The sequence below is a fragment of the Cervus elaphus genome, chromosome 1 (assembly GCF_910594005.1).
Source record: "Cervus elaphus chromosome 1, mCerEla1.1, whole genome shotgun sequence".
Taxonomy (NCBI): Eukaryota; Metazoa; Chordata; class Mammalia; order Artiodactyla; family Cervidae; genus Cervus; species Cervus elaphus.
Window position 1 is genome coordinate 7,463,580 of NC_057815.1, and position 16,778 is coordinate 7,480,357.

Below are 16,778 nucleotides of genomic sequence, written 5' to 3' on the forward strand. Positions count from 1 at the left end.
CCCAACCTGTGGACTGACTCGACCAGAGAGAAGCAAGCTCCTCCAGCCCACACGGGTACGACCTCTGGGATGGGTTCCCTCATCCACACCAACAGTAAAGGATGAAGCTGTCACTCAACGGTCAGTCCACAAGGCCCCAAATTCTCAGACAGTACATCACAGGGCCAGGAAAGACTACTAGATTCAATTCACCTTTAGATTATTTACCAAGAGATATTCTATAATGTAACAGTATTAAAGTGTATATTCCCTCTGCTGAGTCCAATGACATGCCAATCACCCTAAGCAACTGATGTGGCAGCAAAGAATCACCCAAAATATCCTGCTTCCAGATCTACCTGTTCTCTGGAGGAAAAGAAAATCTGTTATCAAGACTAAACCACTGCCTGATATAATGAAAACGACATGCATCTGTTCTTCAGTTCAGCTCAGTCGCTCAGTTGTGTCTGACTCTTGGTGACCCCATGGACTGCAGCACACCAGGCTTCCCTAGCCATTACCAGCTCCCGGAGTTTGCTCAAACTCATGTCCATTGAGTCAGTGATGCCTTCCAACCATCTCATCCTCTGTTGTCCCCTTCTCCCACCTTCAATCTTTCCCAGCATCAGGGTCTTTTCCAATGAGTCAGTTCTTCCCATCAGGTGGCCAAGGTATTGGAGCTTCAGCATCAGTCCTTCCAATGAATACTCAGGACTGATTTACTTTAGGGTTGACTGGTTGGATCTCCTTGCAGTCCAAGGGACTCTCAATAGTCTTCTCCAACACCACAGTTCAAAAGCATCAATTCTTCAGTGCTCAGTCTTCTTTATGGTCCAACTCTCACATCCATACATGACCACTGGAAAACCATAGCTTTGACTCGGACCTTTGCTGGGAAAGTAATATCTCTGCTTTTTAATATGCTATCTAGGTGGGTCATAGCTTTTCTTCCAAGGAGCAGGCGTCTTTTAATTTCAGGGCTGCAATCACCATCTCCAGTGATTTTGGAGCCCCCAAAATAAAGTCTGTCACTGTTTCCATCGTTTCCCCATCTGTTTGCCATGAAGTGATGGGACCAGAAGCCATGATCTTAGTTTTTTTAATGTTAAGTTTTAAGCCAACTTTTTCACTCTCCTCTTTCACCCTCATCAAGAGGCTCTTTAGTTATTCTTCGCTTTCTGCTGAAAGGGTGGTGTCATCTGCAGATGTGAGGTTATTGATATTTCTCCTGGCAATCTTGATTCCAGCTTGTGCTTCAACCAGCCCAGCATTTCTCATGATGTAGTCTGCATAAAAGTTAAATAAGCAGGGTGACAATATACAGCCTTGACGTACTCCTTTCCCTATTTGGAATCAGTTATTGTTCCATGTGAATCCATCTGTTGTTCCATGTCCAGTTCTAACTGTTGCTTCTTAACCTGCATACAGATTTCTCAGGAAGCAGGTAAGGAGGTCTGTATTCCCATCTGTTTAAGAACTTTCCACAGTTTGTTGTCATCTACAGTCAAAGGCTTTAGCGTAGTCAATGGAGCAGAAGTAGGTGTTTTTCTGGAATTCTCCTGCTTTTTCTATAATCCAACAGATGTTGGCAATTTGATCTCTGGTTCCTCTGCCTTTTCTAAATCCAGCTTGAGCATCTAGAAGTTCAGGGTTCACGTATTGTTGAAGCCTGGCTTGGAGAATTTCAAGCATTACTTTGCTAGAATGTGAGATGAGTGCTATTGTGCAGCAGTTTGAGCATTCCTTGGCATTGTCTTTCTTTGGGGTTGGAATGAAAACTGATCTTTTCCAGTCCTGTGGCCACTGCTGAGGTTTCCAAATTTGCTGGCATATTGAGTGCAGCACTTTTACAGCATCACCTTTTAGGATTTGAAATAGCTCAGCTGGAATTTCATCACCTCCACTAGCTTTGTCATAGTAATGCTTCCTAAGGCCCACTTGACTTTGGACTCCAGGATGTCTGGCTCTAGGTGAGTGATCACACCATCGTGGTTATCTGGGTCCTGAAGATCTTTTTCGTATAGCTCTTCTGTGCATTCTTGCTACCTCATCTTAATATCTTCTGCTTCTGTTAGGTCTGTACTGTTTCTGTCCTTTATTGTGCCCATCTTTGCATGAAATGTTCCCTTAGTATCTTGAAGAGATACCAATTTTCTTGAAGAGATCTCTAGTCTTTCCCATTCTATTGTTATTAACTCCCACATTTCTCACTTTACTAACAGTGAGTGTAAATAATCATCCAGTAACTATTTCAATAGACTCCCACTGTTATTCTCTGCTGCTCAATAAAATAAAATAGTAATGGTCAAGGAACCATAAAACAAATTATCACACTTTTACATGCACTTTCCTATTCATAGTCACCTAACAATACATATACACACACTATGGATACATAGTTTATAATTTTGCCATGCTGTTTAACTGACTTTAAATACCAAAAAGTTCATATTGCATATAACTAAGATCATGAAAAAGAAATAACCTTGAAGAAGAAAAAATCCATGAACTTCATGGTCCATATCCCAGAAAAATGATTAAATGCAAGAGAAAGTCAGACTTAAGGTGATAAATTGATACTAAAAGCAAAGAAGTTCCCGTAACTGAGGTACCTTTTAGCACTAGTAGACAGTTTAGCAGCTGTTTTGCTGGATATCTTCCCCTCCTTCTTCTTCGGCTGAACCTGCTCTCTCTCTGGTTCCCACTAGACACTCTCACGCTGGTCTCCATCGGAGCTTCCTCCACTAGTGCCCGGACTGTCGTCAACTCTTTGTGCCTCAGTGGACATTTTAGATCCTGGATTAAAGAGTCAAAAAAATCATTTATTCAGTTGGGGAAGGACTGCAGAAAGGTCGCTCGAGAACAGAGAGAAAGTGAATCTTAACAGGAACCAAAGAAAACTCACTATAGAATGAATGACTTGCTCACTTTACCTAACAGCTTTGGGAGTTGCCAAAACTTTTCCTTCATCCATTCAAAATGTATTGAGAAAAGAAATGAAAACAAATATATATACACAATATGTTCACAGCAACACTATTCACAGAACCAAAAAGAGGAAACAACTCAAATACCCACCAGCTGACAACGAACAGATAAACCAAATGTGGGATATCCAAGCAATGGAATGCCATCCAGCCACATAAAGGAACGGAGTACAGTATGTGCAAGCTACACCGTGGATGAACTTTGAAAACACGATGTTCAGTGAAAGACACCAGGCACAAAGGGCCGCAAATGGCACGAACCGTCCAGAATCGGCGAGTGCGCAGAGACAGAAAAGTCAGTGAGTGATTGCCAGGGGCTGGGAGTGAGGGAAGAATGGGAACGGTACAAAGCTAAGAAGTGCAAGGTTTCCTTGTGGGGTGATAAAAATGTTCTTATATTAGATAATGGTGATATACAGCTCTAAATATTCTAAAAACCACTGAGCTATACATTTTAAAAGAGTGAATTTTGCAATACATGAATTATGTGTCAATAAAGCGTCATCGAAAAAGAAAAAAAACTGCGCTACCCACCAGGCACTGTGCCGGGCTCTTGAGTCCTAGGATAAGCAAGTTGATTCAGTGGGTAAGACTACTTGCTAGGGGCTGTAACAGAGGTCAGTAAAAATGGCCAAAGAACACAGGGATAGAGCAAATGCTGGCACCAATACCACATGAATACATCCTCCGGCTGGGCTACAATTAAAATCCTCTAAGTCAGTCAACTGTTTTAATTAACCTTTGTGATAACAGAAGAACACAGAGGCCTCCGTGATTCTAAATAGAAGCTGAACTGCAGGACGGTGCCAGCCCTGATCCAACAATTTACCAAGCAACCAGGTTCCACAGGAGATGAAGGCTGTATGGAGACATTAGGGGCCTGTCTTTCCCCCCACGGTCTGGATGAAACATACCTCGAGGCTTTCAAAGTCCCTTTGCTCCACAAGCAACTCTGATTACCAACTCAATCTTCTCAATATCTTGGTACATGGGTAAGCTGTTACAACCTAGATAATGCACAAAAAAATTCCAGTTCTCTCTTGCTAACAATCATTCTATCATAATTGATTTCTGAGCCTGATTACCATGAGTACATCCCCTGTGACCCAACTAGCTTAGACTTTACTGACAAATCCAAAACCGAACTGATAAAACCCATGCCCACACTCTCACCATGTTACTGCCACCTCATAACTACCGGAGCTGGTACACCTACCTTCTGGGGCGCCTCTCTTCAAAACACAGAACTACCTTTAAGGAGTGACATCAACACCACAAAGTACCCCTTTAAGAACCACAAATAAATGGGAACAAATTCCTTTTGAAAAAGATACTATGTAACTCTTAGTCAAATTAAGAGTTAAAACTGTATTTGCTGGATCAAAAATAAGACTTAATATGTAAGAGAAAGATACCTCAAATAAAGCACTGTTTGATTACCAGAACTGGTCCAAATGTAGAGCTAGCTGACCATAATTAAAATTCTTCCTCACTGAAGATTTAACTTATAGCTCGCTCTATTTCACTTGTAGCTTGCTCTAAATCAAAGTGATTTCATGAGACAGAACTTGAAGTGGTTGAAATGAGAAAGGTTAAGACAAACCTGAAGGAGAAGTGAGGACGCGGGAAGCAGAGCCGGTGAGGAGCCAGCAGAAATCCTGAGTGCCTTCACTAAGGCATCACCAGACACAGCCCCATCACCCTCAGCAGTTCCCTTCCTCCACGCCAAAGAAAGAGAGGTCTGCCCAGGCAGCTCTGAAGCAGGGAACGCGATGGCTTTCCCCTGTAAACGAGCACAACCGTCTCCTCAGCTGGAGCATCTTCTAGGAGCACTCGAGTCACTTAACAGAATCCCGAGATTTTATATCAGCATGTTCCACATCCAGCTCAAACAGTCCTAACGTATTTCTTGCTTTCTTTTTTTTTTTTTAATTTTTATTTCACATAAAATTCTCATCCTTGGATTTAATGCTGAATTTTTTTTCAGCTTACTTCTTTCAGTAAAAAAAAAAAATATATATATATATATATATATATGAGTTTAAACCCTTGTAAGTATGTACATAAGAGCCTGTGAGAACAGCTGTGCATGGGAGTAAGAAAGAGAGTAATTCTTAGAGAAAGGCCCTCACATGCAGCAAAACGCTGCTGGCAATATTTTGAGATATGTGAAACGAGTGAGAAATCCTTTTATATGTCTTAAACTGGAAGCAATCCATTAGTTGACAAATACATGAAAACCTAAATGGAATAAAATTCTTTTTTACTGAAGCTCCAGTTTTAGTTTGATAAACTATGCCTAGAATTTCAGTTGCATATTACACTAGTTATAAAGCTACATATTCATCTTAATATTCTTATTTATGTGTAATTACATAATATCTAATAATGCCATGAGCATATATAATTACTTAAAAGACTACTCAGTGATATAATCTAAGCCACAGTCTGAAATCCACATTTCATAAACTGCCCCACAGTATCAGAAGACTAAAATTAGTCTCACTAGGGAACTATTAAAATACCCAAATAGATGTATAATTTCTACAGTTTCACAGTAAGGAAAAAAAATTTCCACTTTTGACCTAAGAAGCCTTATTTCATCCAAATCAACCTATGGATGATAAATTCACCTAAGGCCACAAATAACCACTATAAAAGAAGCTTTCAGAAACAAAGTTTTCATATCCTGTTCAAATACTAAGAGTAAGGGGAAGTTCTGTGGGTTTTATTAATAGTTTTTGAGTGTCTAATTACAGAAACAGTGTGGGGAAAAATTACTGCACTACTTAGGTGGCAACTAATTTTTATGAAGAAAAAATAGTCTATACACATTTTAATTAGCTGCAAGACTGGTGTTCTGTCTCTCTTAAAGTACAAATGAGTAAAAAAAAAAACTTTCTGGGCTTCCCTGGTGACTCAATAGTAAAGAATCCGCCTGCCCATGCAGGGTTCAATCCCTGGTCTAGAAGATCCCACATACTGCAGAGCAACTAGGCCCCTGCACCCCATCTCCTGAAGTCTGCGCGCCCTAGAGTCGCGGGCTCCTCCGCCACCGACGAAAAGACCAGCGCAGAGCAGCCCGGGCTCGAGGCAACGAGGGAGAAGCCCCTGCAGAAACCAAGACTCAGGACAGCCAAAAATAAACCACTTTTTTTTTAATTTCCTGAATTAAAACTCTCTCAATGTTATCTTCAAGGGACTCCTGCGTCCCCAGCACAGAGGGTATAGGTTCAATCCCTGGTTAGAGAACTAAGATCCCACAAGCGGCAGGGCAGAGACAAAAGAGAAATACAGGAAGTGAATGTTATCTTCTAAATCAGCGCTTACTTTTAAGATGAATTCTTAAATACCTAATTGGATCCAATTATCTAATCTAGAGTGAAGATAAACTGGAATCCCAGGGTTATAAACACAGAGCTACTCTTCCATGATAGTTTCAAAGATATTAAGATTTTTACTTTGCACTCAAATACTCAGTTTCTAAACATAAAATAGTAAAATTGAACTTTCCTCAAAGAAGTGTTAGATTAAAAGTCTGAATACTGTTCTTTCTTCAACTCAAAAATTATCTAAAAGGGAATTAGCTATGTATTCTATACGGTAAATTACAGTCCTGGAAATTAGCAACATATGAAAATAAACTCACATGTTCCATAGAAATGAGATGATTTGGTGATAAATATTATCGATAACATAGAAACAACTATAGTCACTCCGTGAATCCGGATTACCGTCCAGATAAGACGGTATAAAACTGTATAAAACTCGCAGTATAAGACTGCAGAAGCAAGTGTTCCTTTGAGCTTTCACAACAGGAAAACGCTTAATTCGGTCCTGTTTCTTGCCACTTGCCTTCCCAGTCGGGTTTCTAAACTTTTCTAAAATGTAAAATTAAATTATTTATATTACCTTTAACTCACCTGCAAGGATATTTATGCAGGAAATAATAGTGGAACACCCAAGATTTGAGGAAAAGGTGCTATGGTGTGGCGGTGAGCACCTTTCTATAATGGGGTATGACATTATATGCAAACCCTCCATCACTGGCATCAGCCCACAGACAAAACTCTCCAGAGCCAAAGGGCATCCAAACTGAGTCAACACAAATTTTTAGATTCCCAAGGTCCAGAACGAATTCTCACCTATTCAGAAGCATACTTTTTTAAGAATCGAAGATTTTAAAAAAAAAAAACAAAACAACAACCAAGAAGAATTTAAAATCTTTCTGAAGGGCGAGATGGCAAGATACTCTTAAGGTAAACCCTACCATTTCCTTCTGCACTTTTAAATAAAAAAATATTTGCGTACACGCTCAAGAATACACAATGCAAAACGGTGAATCTGGGCAACATGCAAATGGGTCTAACAGCCACCGAGCCAGGACGGGGTCCTTGCAGAGCGGCCTTAATTTCCTTAAGAGAAGATGGATTGGACATTTCTGGTCGGTCGTGGGGGGGCGGGGGGCGAAGCCACAAGAAGCTCCGCTTCATCTTCATTAGAAATAGTAAAGGGCAAGAGGATGAAAACCCAGAGAGCGAGGAGATACGGCGGGAGTAGACGGAAGGGGGGCGCTGGGGGTGGAACCCGGCTTCGAACCGAGCCAGCGGGGCTGCGGAGGACCGAGACCAGGAAAACGGGCTCGGACCGCGGACTGCGGGCTTCACAAAGCGGGGACAACACACGGCCCGCCGCAGGGCGGACGCCGCACGGCCCCCGGCCGCGGGTGGAGGAGGGACCCGCAGGGACTCCGCGGGCGGCGATGATGGGGGGCAGATCCGCAGGGACCCCGCGTGCGGCCGGGCCGGCACTTCCCCGTGACACTCGTCCTGCACTTTCCCGGAGACTTGGTTCCGGGAGCGCTGGACAGGGAAGGGGCGGCGGGCGGCGAAAGACCGGGACGCGAGGTCCGAAGGGGGAGGGGGCGCCGGGGGGAGGGGAGGGAGGGGGAGGGGCGCGGGGCTTCGGGCACCTGAGCGAGGCCGTCCGCGCGGTCGCGGGATCGAGCCCCAGCCCGGGGACAGAACGCTGAGGGGACGCGGGGGGCAGGGGCGCTGACTAGGCCCCGGGGGTCGGCGTCCCCGCGGGCCGTCCGGTCTCCGAACCTGCACCCCCGCCCCGCACAGCGGACCGCCCGGCCACGCCTGTGCCGGCCGGACTCACCCCCGGCGCCGCCGCCGCGCCCGGCCGTTCCAGCTCCGGCTGCCCAGCCTGCTGCCCGCGGCTGGCGCTGTCGCCGCCCCTGAGTCCTGGAAAGTGGAGCCGCCGCCGCCGCCGTGCGCCGCCGCCGCCGTGCGCCGCCGCCGCCCGGCCGTCCGCGCGCGCGCCCGGGAGAGAGCGCGAGCCCCGCGCCGCCCCGCCCCCTCCCCGCCGCGCACGCCCGCGGGGCGCCGAGGGAAAGTGAAGTGACAGCCGAGCCCCGCGAGCGGACGGCGGCGGGGGCGGGCGAGGGGCGCCCCCCGGGACGGAGCGCCGGGGCCCGCGAGACGCGGGAGGGAGGCTGCCGGCCGGTCGGGAGGGCCGCGGGCACCTTGACGGGCGCGCGCGTTAAAGGGACGCGCTGCCGGGTGCGGCTCGCCCTGAGGCAAGGCAGGAGCGGCGCTTCACCGCCTGCCTCTGCCGCCCTGGCGACGCCCCGGCTCGGAGCTCTCTCCCGGCGGCTGCGGCGCGAACCCGGGGGCACTCACCCCGGACGCGCGATGCCCACGCGCGCCCGGGGGTGGAAAACTTCCCGCCGGCCGGCGAAGCGGCCCGGGCTGAGGCGGGCTCCTCGGCCGGCTCTGCGGCGCGGCGGGCCCTCCGCCCCTGGGGCCGGGGCTGGGGGGTCCATGCGGGTGGGGGCGGGGGCAGGCGGAAGCTTTGGGAACAGGAGCGGGGCTGTGGGTGACCCCACGACACGGGGTGTGTGTGCGTGTGTGTTTGTGTGTTACTCAGTCGTGTCCGACTCTGCGACCCCACAGGCTGTAGCCCCCCAGGCCCCTCTGTCCGTGGGATTCTCCAGGCAACAATACTGGACTGCGTTGCCATTTCTTCCTCGAGGGGATCGTCCCCACCCGGGGATCGAACTCAGGCCCCCTGCACTGCAGGCAGATTCTTTACCATCTGAGCCACACGGAAGTCATTGGGTCCCCTGAGTAACCATTGAATGAAGTTGCTCAGTCGTGTCCGACTCTTTGCGACCCCATGGACTGTAGCCTACCAGTCTCCTTCATCCATGGGATTTTCCAGGCAAGAGTACTGGAGTGGGCTGCCACTTCCTTCTCCAGGGGATCTTCCTGACCCAGGGGAGTAACCATTAGAAAAGCACAAACCTCTGTCTGCTGTGCAAACTCTGCTTCCACACTATTCCCCCACCTCCACCTTCGCCGCAGGCCCTCTTCCGGGCTGACGGCTGTTGGCTGCCCCTAAACATCTCCTGAATAGAGACCCTGAAGCTGTCTGTGGACAGTGTCCTGCCCAGCAGACCTGAAGACAGCCCCGCGGGGTGACTCGAAGGACAGGAGAAAGTCGAGGTTCCCTGTACATAGGTCTGGAACGGAACACCCTTTTATCAAATGTCATCTTTAAGAACTGACAGGTACTTTGTAATATCCTGAAGATTGCTTCTAGTCTCCATGAATCACTACAGAGCAAAACGTGGGTGTGCTCTTGTATACCAACTCTATGTATCACTCAAGGACATCAACAAACCTGATTACCCTTAAACTCTAAAATGTATATTGGGGGATTAGAAATCACCATATCCTGGGCTTATCATCAATTATGTAGCCATCTATCTCTCACATGCTGCAGTATACTAATAGGAAAAGATGAAATAAAATGCATTGTATTTTTTAATATTTAGAATATGACCTAGATAAGGCATTTCATAGATGGTCTGAAATGTGGTACATAACTTATTTTACCTCATGAAATCCTTGGGTATTAATGCTCTCATTTTATTGACTGTGTTTCAGTATGTTTTGCAGTTGTCTAGTGAGGATACACGACAGAATCCCCACTTCCTAGGTCTCTCTGTTTTCTCCAAATAAGCTAGTCTTTCCTATACTCGAAGGTGTATTTCCTGTTGGTTTCTGTTTGTTCACAATGAATATTTTGTAATAAAGTATTCTTCTATTACAGAAAGTTACTCAAGCCTTTTTCAGTCCTGGTCATTGGCAGCTGAGGGCCAGGCATGCAGCAGTGACCACCTCTAACTTCAAGCAAGGAAGAGGCTTCGTTGCTTAAATGCTGAAACTGTAGTTACTACAGGACTTCATTTATCTGTAGTTTGTTTTTTTAATTGGGGTATAGTTGCTTTACAATGTTCTATTGGTTTCTGCTGTAGGAGGAAGTGAATCAGCTGTATGTATACACACCTCCCACTTGAGTATCCCTCCCACGCCCCACCCCTGTCCCATCCCTCTTGGCCATCACAGAGCACCAAGCTGAGCTCCTGTGCTAAGCAGCAGCTTCCCACCAGCTATGTGTTTACACACGCTGGTGTATAAGTATGTGTATCTGTGTCAGTCACTCAGTCGTGTCCAGTTCTTTGCAACCCCATGGGCTATAGCCCGCCAGACTCCTCTGTCCTTGGAATTCTCCAGGCAAGAACACTGGAGTGGGTAGCCGTTCCCTTCTCCAGGGGACCGCTGGGAGGTGATACCTCATTGTAGTTTTGATCCACATTTCGCTAATAATTATTGATGTAGAGCATCTTTTCATGTGCCTCTTAGCCATCTGCATGTCTTCTCTGGAGAAATGTCTGTAGATGTTTTAGCTGCTTTCTACTATTCGCTGAGTTTAAGGAGGGCATCGTAATACAAATCAGAGTTACCCTTTTCATTGATTTCAAGGCATATTTATCGAGCACCAGGCACTATCTAGGTGATCGGGACGTGACGTTGAACAAAAGAGAAAAATATACCTGTCCTCTCAGAGCCTTTCTATCCTTTACACACAGCATTCAATTCCTTGGCAGATTCTGGTGAGATCTGCCTTCAAAAATATACCTGGAAGTATTCACTTCTTGCCATCTCCCTCCCCACAGCTGATTCCCTGGTCCAAGCCACCAGCATCTCTCAATAACGGCCTCTGACTTGATCTTTCCACTCGCCCACCCACTTCCCCACACACCCCAGCCCCCACGGCCGACCCAACAGTCCTAGTGATCCTTTACCGTATAGGTGAGGTTATTTCTCTCCTCTTCTCAAAACCTCCAGTGGCTTCTTATCCTAAACCAGTCAACGGATGGCGACAGTGGCTGAAGCCACCCCAGGATCTCCCTGCCACCCCAGCCAGAACCCCTCCGACCTCATGAAGTGTGGCTTCCTCCTCTCTTTTCTCCTTCTGGCCACTCTGGCCTCCTTGCTCATATGGACCACACCAAACATTACCCGACCTCAAGACATCTGACTTAGAGTTTGCTCTGTCGTATTCTTTCCTCCTCCAACATCTATTATCTTCCTTCTCTGCTTTATTTTTCTTTTTAAAAAAAAGTTTTAAATTTTGTATTGGAGCATAGCCAATTAACCACCAATGTTCTGATACTTTGAGGTGAACAGCAAAGGGACTCAACCATATATATAGATGTATCCTTTGCTCCCCCAAACTCCCCCCATCCAGGCTGCCACACAACAGTGAGCAGGCTTCCCTGTGCCTCACAGTAGGTTCTTGTTGGTTATCCATTTTAAATATGGCTGCTTTATTTTTTAGATCATCATAATAAATCTGAAATAATATATGAAATAATATATTTTTTGCTTATTTCTTTTAGTCCTCCCCTCCTCCTCTGCTCCTCTGTCCCTCTCCCCTCCTCATATAAGCACTTTGGGAAGAAGGATTTCATTGGCTGGGGGTCATTGCTATATATATTCAATAATACTGGTTGAGAGAATGAAACTGACCTCTTTCGGTTGCTGGTGTAATAGGCATTACTCTAATCTCTTCATTAATAACGTTAACATGCAACATGTTCTTAACCGGTACCAGGCAAAATTCCAGCACTTTATACATATACTAGCTCACAAACAGCCCGTAAGGGTGGTGTCATTCACTCACCCCCCTGTGCAGATGAGAACACCGAAGGGTAGGGAGTGAAGTCACTCGGCCAATCACACAGCAGAGCTGGGATTTGCAATCAGCACTTTGGCTCCAGAGTTAATGAGTGTCAGGACACTTCAGCATGAGTCCAGTGTTAAAAACACAGATTTGTGCATGCATCCCTTTTTTTAAAGATAAGAGAGAAGGACCTACTGAAGGATGCTCTGAAGAAATATGTAAGAATTCAAAGAATTGGCTTGTTTTCCCTTCTGACAAGTACCAAAACCGAGTTATTCACCTGTAAGGAAGGTTCAGTTGGAAGAGCTAAATAGAGTTCTTCCTCTGCCTGTTCAAAGTGAATGGCAGACATCCTCTTTCTCCACCATCCATAGCTCTTCCAAGAAAACTCACAGCACCCTATATCTTAACCCACAAGTTAGAGAGTATCAGTTGAGACAGATGTGTACATAAATATCTTTATAAAGAGCATATACAAATTTTTCTTAGTTGATCTCTCAAAATTTGTAATTACTATTGGATGAGTAATAAAAATTGTTTTGCAAATGCTATCAGCAAGTTTCTGAGTATTTTTCCCCCCTGAGACATAGACTAGATTTTCTGCAGTGAAATTCTGTGCAGGTTGACCAATCACTTTGAAATTGCTAAATTATATGAGGACTTCTTTTAGTCCCACTACTTAGTAGTATAAACATCACACTGAAATTTTTTTAATTCACTTAAAAAGATGGGGTAGAGGGATAAATTGGGAGGTTGTGATTAATATATACACACTACTATATATTAAAATAGATAACCAGCAAGGACATACTGTATAGCACAGGGAACTCTACTCAATTCTCTGTAATAAACTATTTGGGAAAAGAATCTGAAATAAGAGTGGACATTTGTATATATATGTGTATATATATATAACAGATTCACTTTGTTGTACACCTGAAACTAATACATTGTAAATCAATTTACACTCCAATATAAAATATAAATAAATAAACAGAAAAGAATTCTAATTACACCATCCACACCGCATAGTTCTCCTTTCCCCTACCATGAAGCATGTGTTCCCGTTATCTTTTTCTTCCTCTCTTCTCACACCTCATAGAATCACAGAGGATAGAGGAAGATAGGGGAAAGGGAAGAAGACAAGGCCCCAGCTTGAGTCTCATTTGCCCAGCCTAGGATTCAGAATGTCTGGTGTGTGCCTGCTGGTAAAGCAAGCCCTTGGGGAAGACATTACTACGAAGGACCAAGGAGCAACCTAAGAAGACCTGACCATAAGGAAAAAGGGTTTGGAGACTTAGAATGCTGCTCAAGGATGATGAGAACATCCCTCTGGGAAAAGGCAGTTTTAAGCCAGACCAAAATCTGTTGCTCTCTGATTATCCCAACTCAGTCTCTGGAAACTATTAGTGAAGTCCAAGAGGAAGAAAACAGGAACAGCTATTTGCCCATAAACTCTGTTCAACACTATGGGACCCTGGCTTGACAACCATTGCACAGTGGAACGCAAGAGAGGGAGGTGTTGCCATGTTGAGGGAGTTGTCAGAGCAGTGGATGTGGGACCAGCGGGACGATGGCTTGGCACAGTGGGCAGCTGTGGCCCAGGGAGGCCTCCATGGAGCTGGCAGGGGTAAACCATCAATTACCACCAGGATTTCATAGGCTTTGAGGCGTCAGGAAGTGTCCCACTGACAGGATTCAGAAGTAGAAAGAATGGGTTCTGTTACGAGTACATGTGGGAACATACCCGATAATGCCCTGAGAGGATGGGATGGGGCTTCTGAAGCAGCTCAAAGCTCGTGGCAATAGTGATGCTGAAAACCCAGCCTCTCTGCACCAACACCGACCCGAATCTCAGAGACAAAGTTTTGGGTGAAGTAGAAAAGAATGGCTCTATTGCTTTGCCGGGCAAAGGAGGACACACTGGGCTACTGCCTTGAAAAACCGTGTGTCCTCACCTGGGAGGATTTGGTGAGGAGTTTTACAGCAGTGGTTTAAGGGCTCAAGGGTGGGGTTACCGATAAGGATCTGGGTGTGTGTAGGGCCTGCATTCCGTGACCTCCTGTTACACTTTTCTGGTTCCTTTAATCTGGCCTCAGGTGGTCTCTTCCATTTGTTGGGGGTTTTAGTTCTGTAAAGAGCTCAAGTTCAGTTCAGCTTAGTTGATTAGTCATGTCTAACTCTGCAACCCCATGGACCGCAGCGCGCCAGGCCTCCCTGTCCATCACCACCTCTGGAGCTTGTTCAAACTCATGTCCATCGAGTTGGTGATGCCATCCAACCACCTCATCCTCTGTCGTTCCCTTCTCCTCCTGCCCTCAATCTTTCCCAGCATCAGGGTCTTTTCCAATGAGTCAGTTATTCACATCAAGTGACCCAAGTCTTGGAGTTTCAGTAGCTTTGACTATGTGGATCTTTGTTGGCAATGTGTCTGCTTTTTAACATGCAGTCTAGGTTGGTCATAGCTTTTCTTCCAAAGAGCCCAAAGATACTGTTGTGCGTATCCCTTGAGGGGAACCAGGGCCCTGCCCCAAGGCTGCACTATTGTTTCTTGACTGTGCCTCCCTGGTCTCCACATCACCTTCTTTCCCTGATTAGCTTTAGTTGGAACCTGCTCTTTGGAACTCAGGGAAGGCCATGGAGTCTACTCCTTACAAACAAGGAACAGAGGACACAGCAAGGCTCCCGAGCCCAGGAGCCCCCAGGGTCCAGCTCAGTCTCAGTGGTGGAGAGGATTTTGCAGGATGTCCCATCCAACTCCTACCTCACTTAGAATTCTTTCAAAATAATTTACTTGAATGTCTCTAGAGATGGGACTTCCTACCTCCCCCATAGCCAACTTCATCTTTGGACAGTTTTCACTCTCTTCACCCCTAAATTGCTCCCCAATTCTTTTCTCTTGTGCTTTTGGGACTATAGAGCTATGCTACCAGCTCTCCTGCAAGAAAGCTCTTTCATTATTTAAAAGTGGCTAACATGCCGCCATAAAATTAGAAGATGCTTGCTCCTTGGAAGAAGAGCTATAACAAACATAGACAGTATTAAAAAGCAGAGGTATCACCTTGCTGACAAAGGTCCCTATAGTCAAACCTATGGTTTTTCCAGTAATCAATATGAATATGAGAGTTAGACCATAAAGAAGGCTGAGGGTCTAATTGATGCTTTTGAACTGTGGTGCTGAAGAATACTCTTGAGAGTCCCTTAGACTGCAAGGAGATCAAACCAGTCCATCTTAAAGGAAATCAACCCTGAATATTCATTGGAAGGACTAATGCTGAAGCTGAAGTTCCGTTACTTTGACCACCTGATGTGAAGAGCCGACTCACTGGAAAAGACCCTGATGCTAAGAAAGATAAAGGGCAGGCGGAGAAGGGGGCGACAGAGGATGCGATGGTTGGATGGCATCCCCAGCTCAGTGGACATGGGTTTGAGCAAGCTCCAGGAGACAGTGAAGGTCAGGGAAGCCTGGCGTGCTGCAGTTCACGCGGTCGCGAAGAGTCAGACACGACATAGGGACTGAACAACAACATGCCCATGGGCTCCCCAGGTGATGCAGCGGGAAAGACTCTACCTGCCAATGCAGGAGCTGCAAGAGACGTGGGTTCAGTTCCTGGGTCAGGAAGTTCCCCTGGAGAAGGAAATGGCAACCCATCCAGCATTCTTGCCTGGGAAACCTCATGGACAGAGGAGCCTGGTGGGCTACAGTCCATGGGGTCGGAAAGAGTAGAACATGACTGCACGCCTGAGCACACGACGTGCCCGCTGAGTTGTCTCCTCCCCTCCCCGGAAACATTCCTGTTCTCTCCAGTTCTTCATCTTGTGACACAGGTTTATGTTCCGCCACCATTTAAGTCCCTCTCCTCCCAACACACCCTGACTTGTCTATGTTCCTATTGCAACATATTGTCAGGAACTGAACCCAGTATCCCAGGAGGGGCTGCTTAGCTGAGAGCAGAAGGAAGGTACATGTCATCTGCTATTTGTAACCCAGGAATCCAAACTCCTACACTCCTACACTTCCAAACTCCTACACTCAGTATAAATTCTTCTGATGCTTGAGGATGTTGCTTTTTCAACTAAACGCTAGATTAGGGTCAAAAGAATTTAAAACTTTTTTTTTAATTCGGGACACCCACAGCCCAGGAAACAATTCAGTACATTCTAAATCTTTTTCTCTCCAATTAGCATGCACCCACCATAGGGTTATAGAAAATAAGATTCTTGGCATTAAAGAACAGTGATACATTTTACCTCTTTCAGAGATTCTTGGTTGGTTATCTTAGAAATGCAAGGAGGAAAAGCAATGGGACTGATGTCCTTTTATCCCAAGAATGTGGGGATGTAGCCTCCTTAGAAGATTTCAGATAGGATTGTAATTTTTTGAAATTATGTTAATATCATGTTTTCACTTTAGTAGTAGAAACTATAAATTGATTTCTTTTGAAATTGTCACACTGGGCTTCATCTCCAGAGCACACACAATAGCAGATCATTATTATTTTCTTTTCAACAAGAATTTGCTTTTACCAGCAAGAAAATTTGTTGGATAAATACACTTACATCCAGAACATCTTCTGGCAGAGCCATGAATAATTAATCCAAGCGTGGCTGACTGCAAAGACAACTGTATTACACTAACACTATTAACACTTTGTTGATGAAACTTTCCCCCTCCACATCACAAATTCAACGTGCCAAACATTTCCCATACTTTTCTGTTTCCATTTCTAATAGCTGAGTTGTATATATAAACATGCCTTTATTTGTGTCATG

General features: G+C 45.6%; 1 protein-coding gene across 1 annotated transcript in view; it reads right to left on the bottom strand.

Annotated features, from left to right (window-relative positions):
- LOC122681552 overlaps positions 1 to 14,056 on the bottom strand; it is a 101,675-nt gene extending 87,619 nt beyond the window's left edge. The window contains exons 1-6 of the mRNA XM_043883795.1: positions 14,024 to 14,056; positions 13,753 to 13,836; positions 9,278 to 9,495; positions 8,545 to 8,823; positions 8,130 to 8,496; positions 2,592 to 2,775 (exon numbers count right to left, since the gene is read on the bottom strand). Coding sequence (XP_043739730.1) covers positions 2,592 to 2,775; positions 8,130 to 8,496; positions 8,545 to 8,823; positions 9,278 to 9,495; positions 13,753 to 13,836; positions 14,024 to 14,056 — 1,165 coding nt within the window. The remainder of the gene's footprint in view (positions 1 to 2,591; positions 2,776 to 8,129; positions 8,497 to 8,544; positions 8,824 to 9,277; positions 9,496 to 13,752; positions 13,837 to 14,023) is intronic.
- Between the last annotated feature and the right edge of the window lie 2,722 nt (positions 14,057 to 16,778).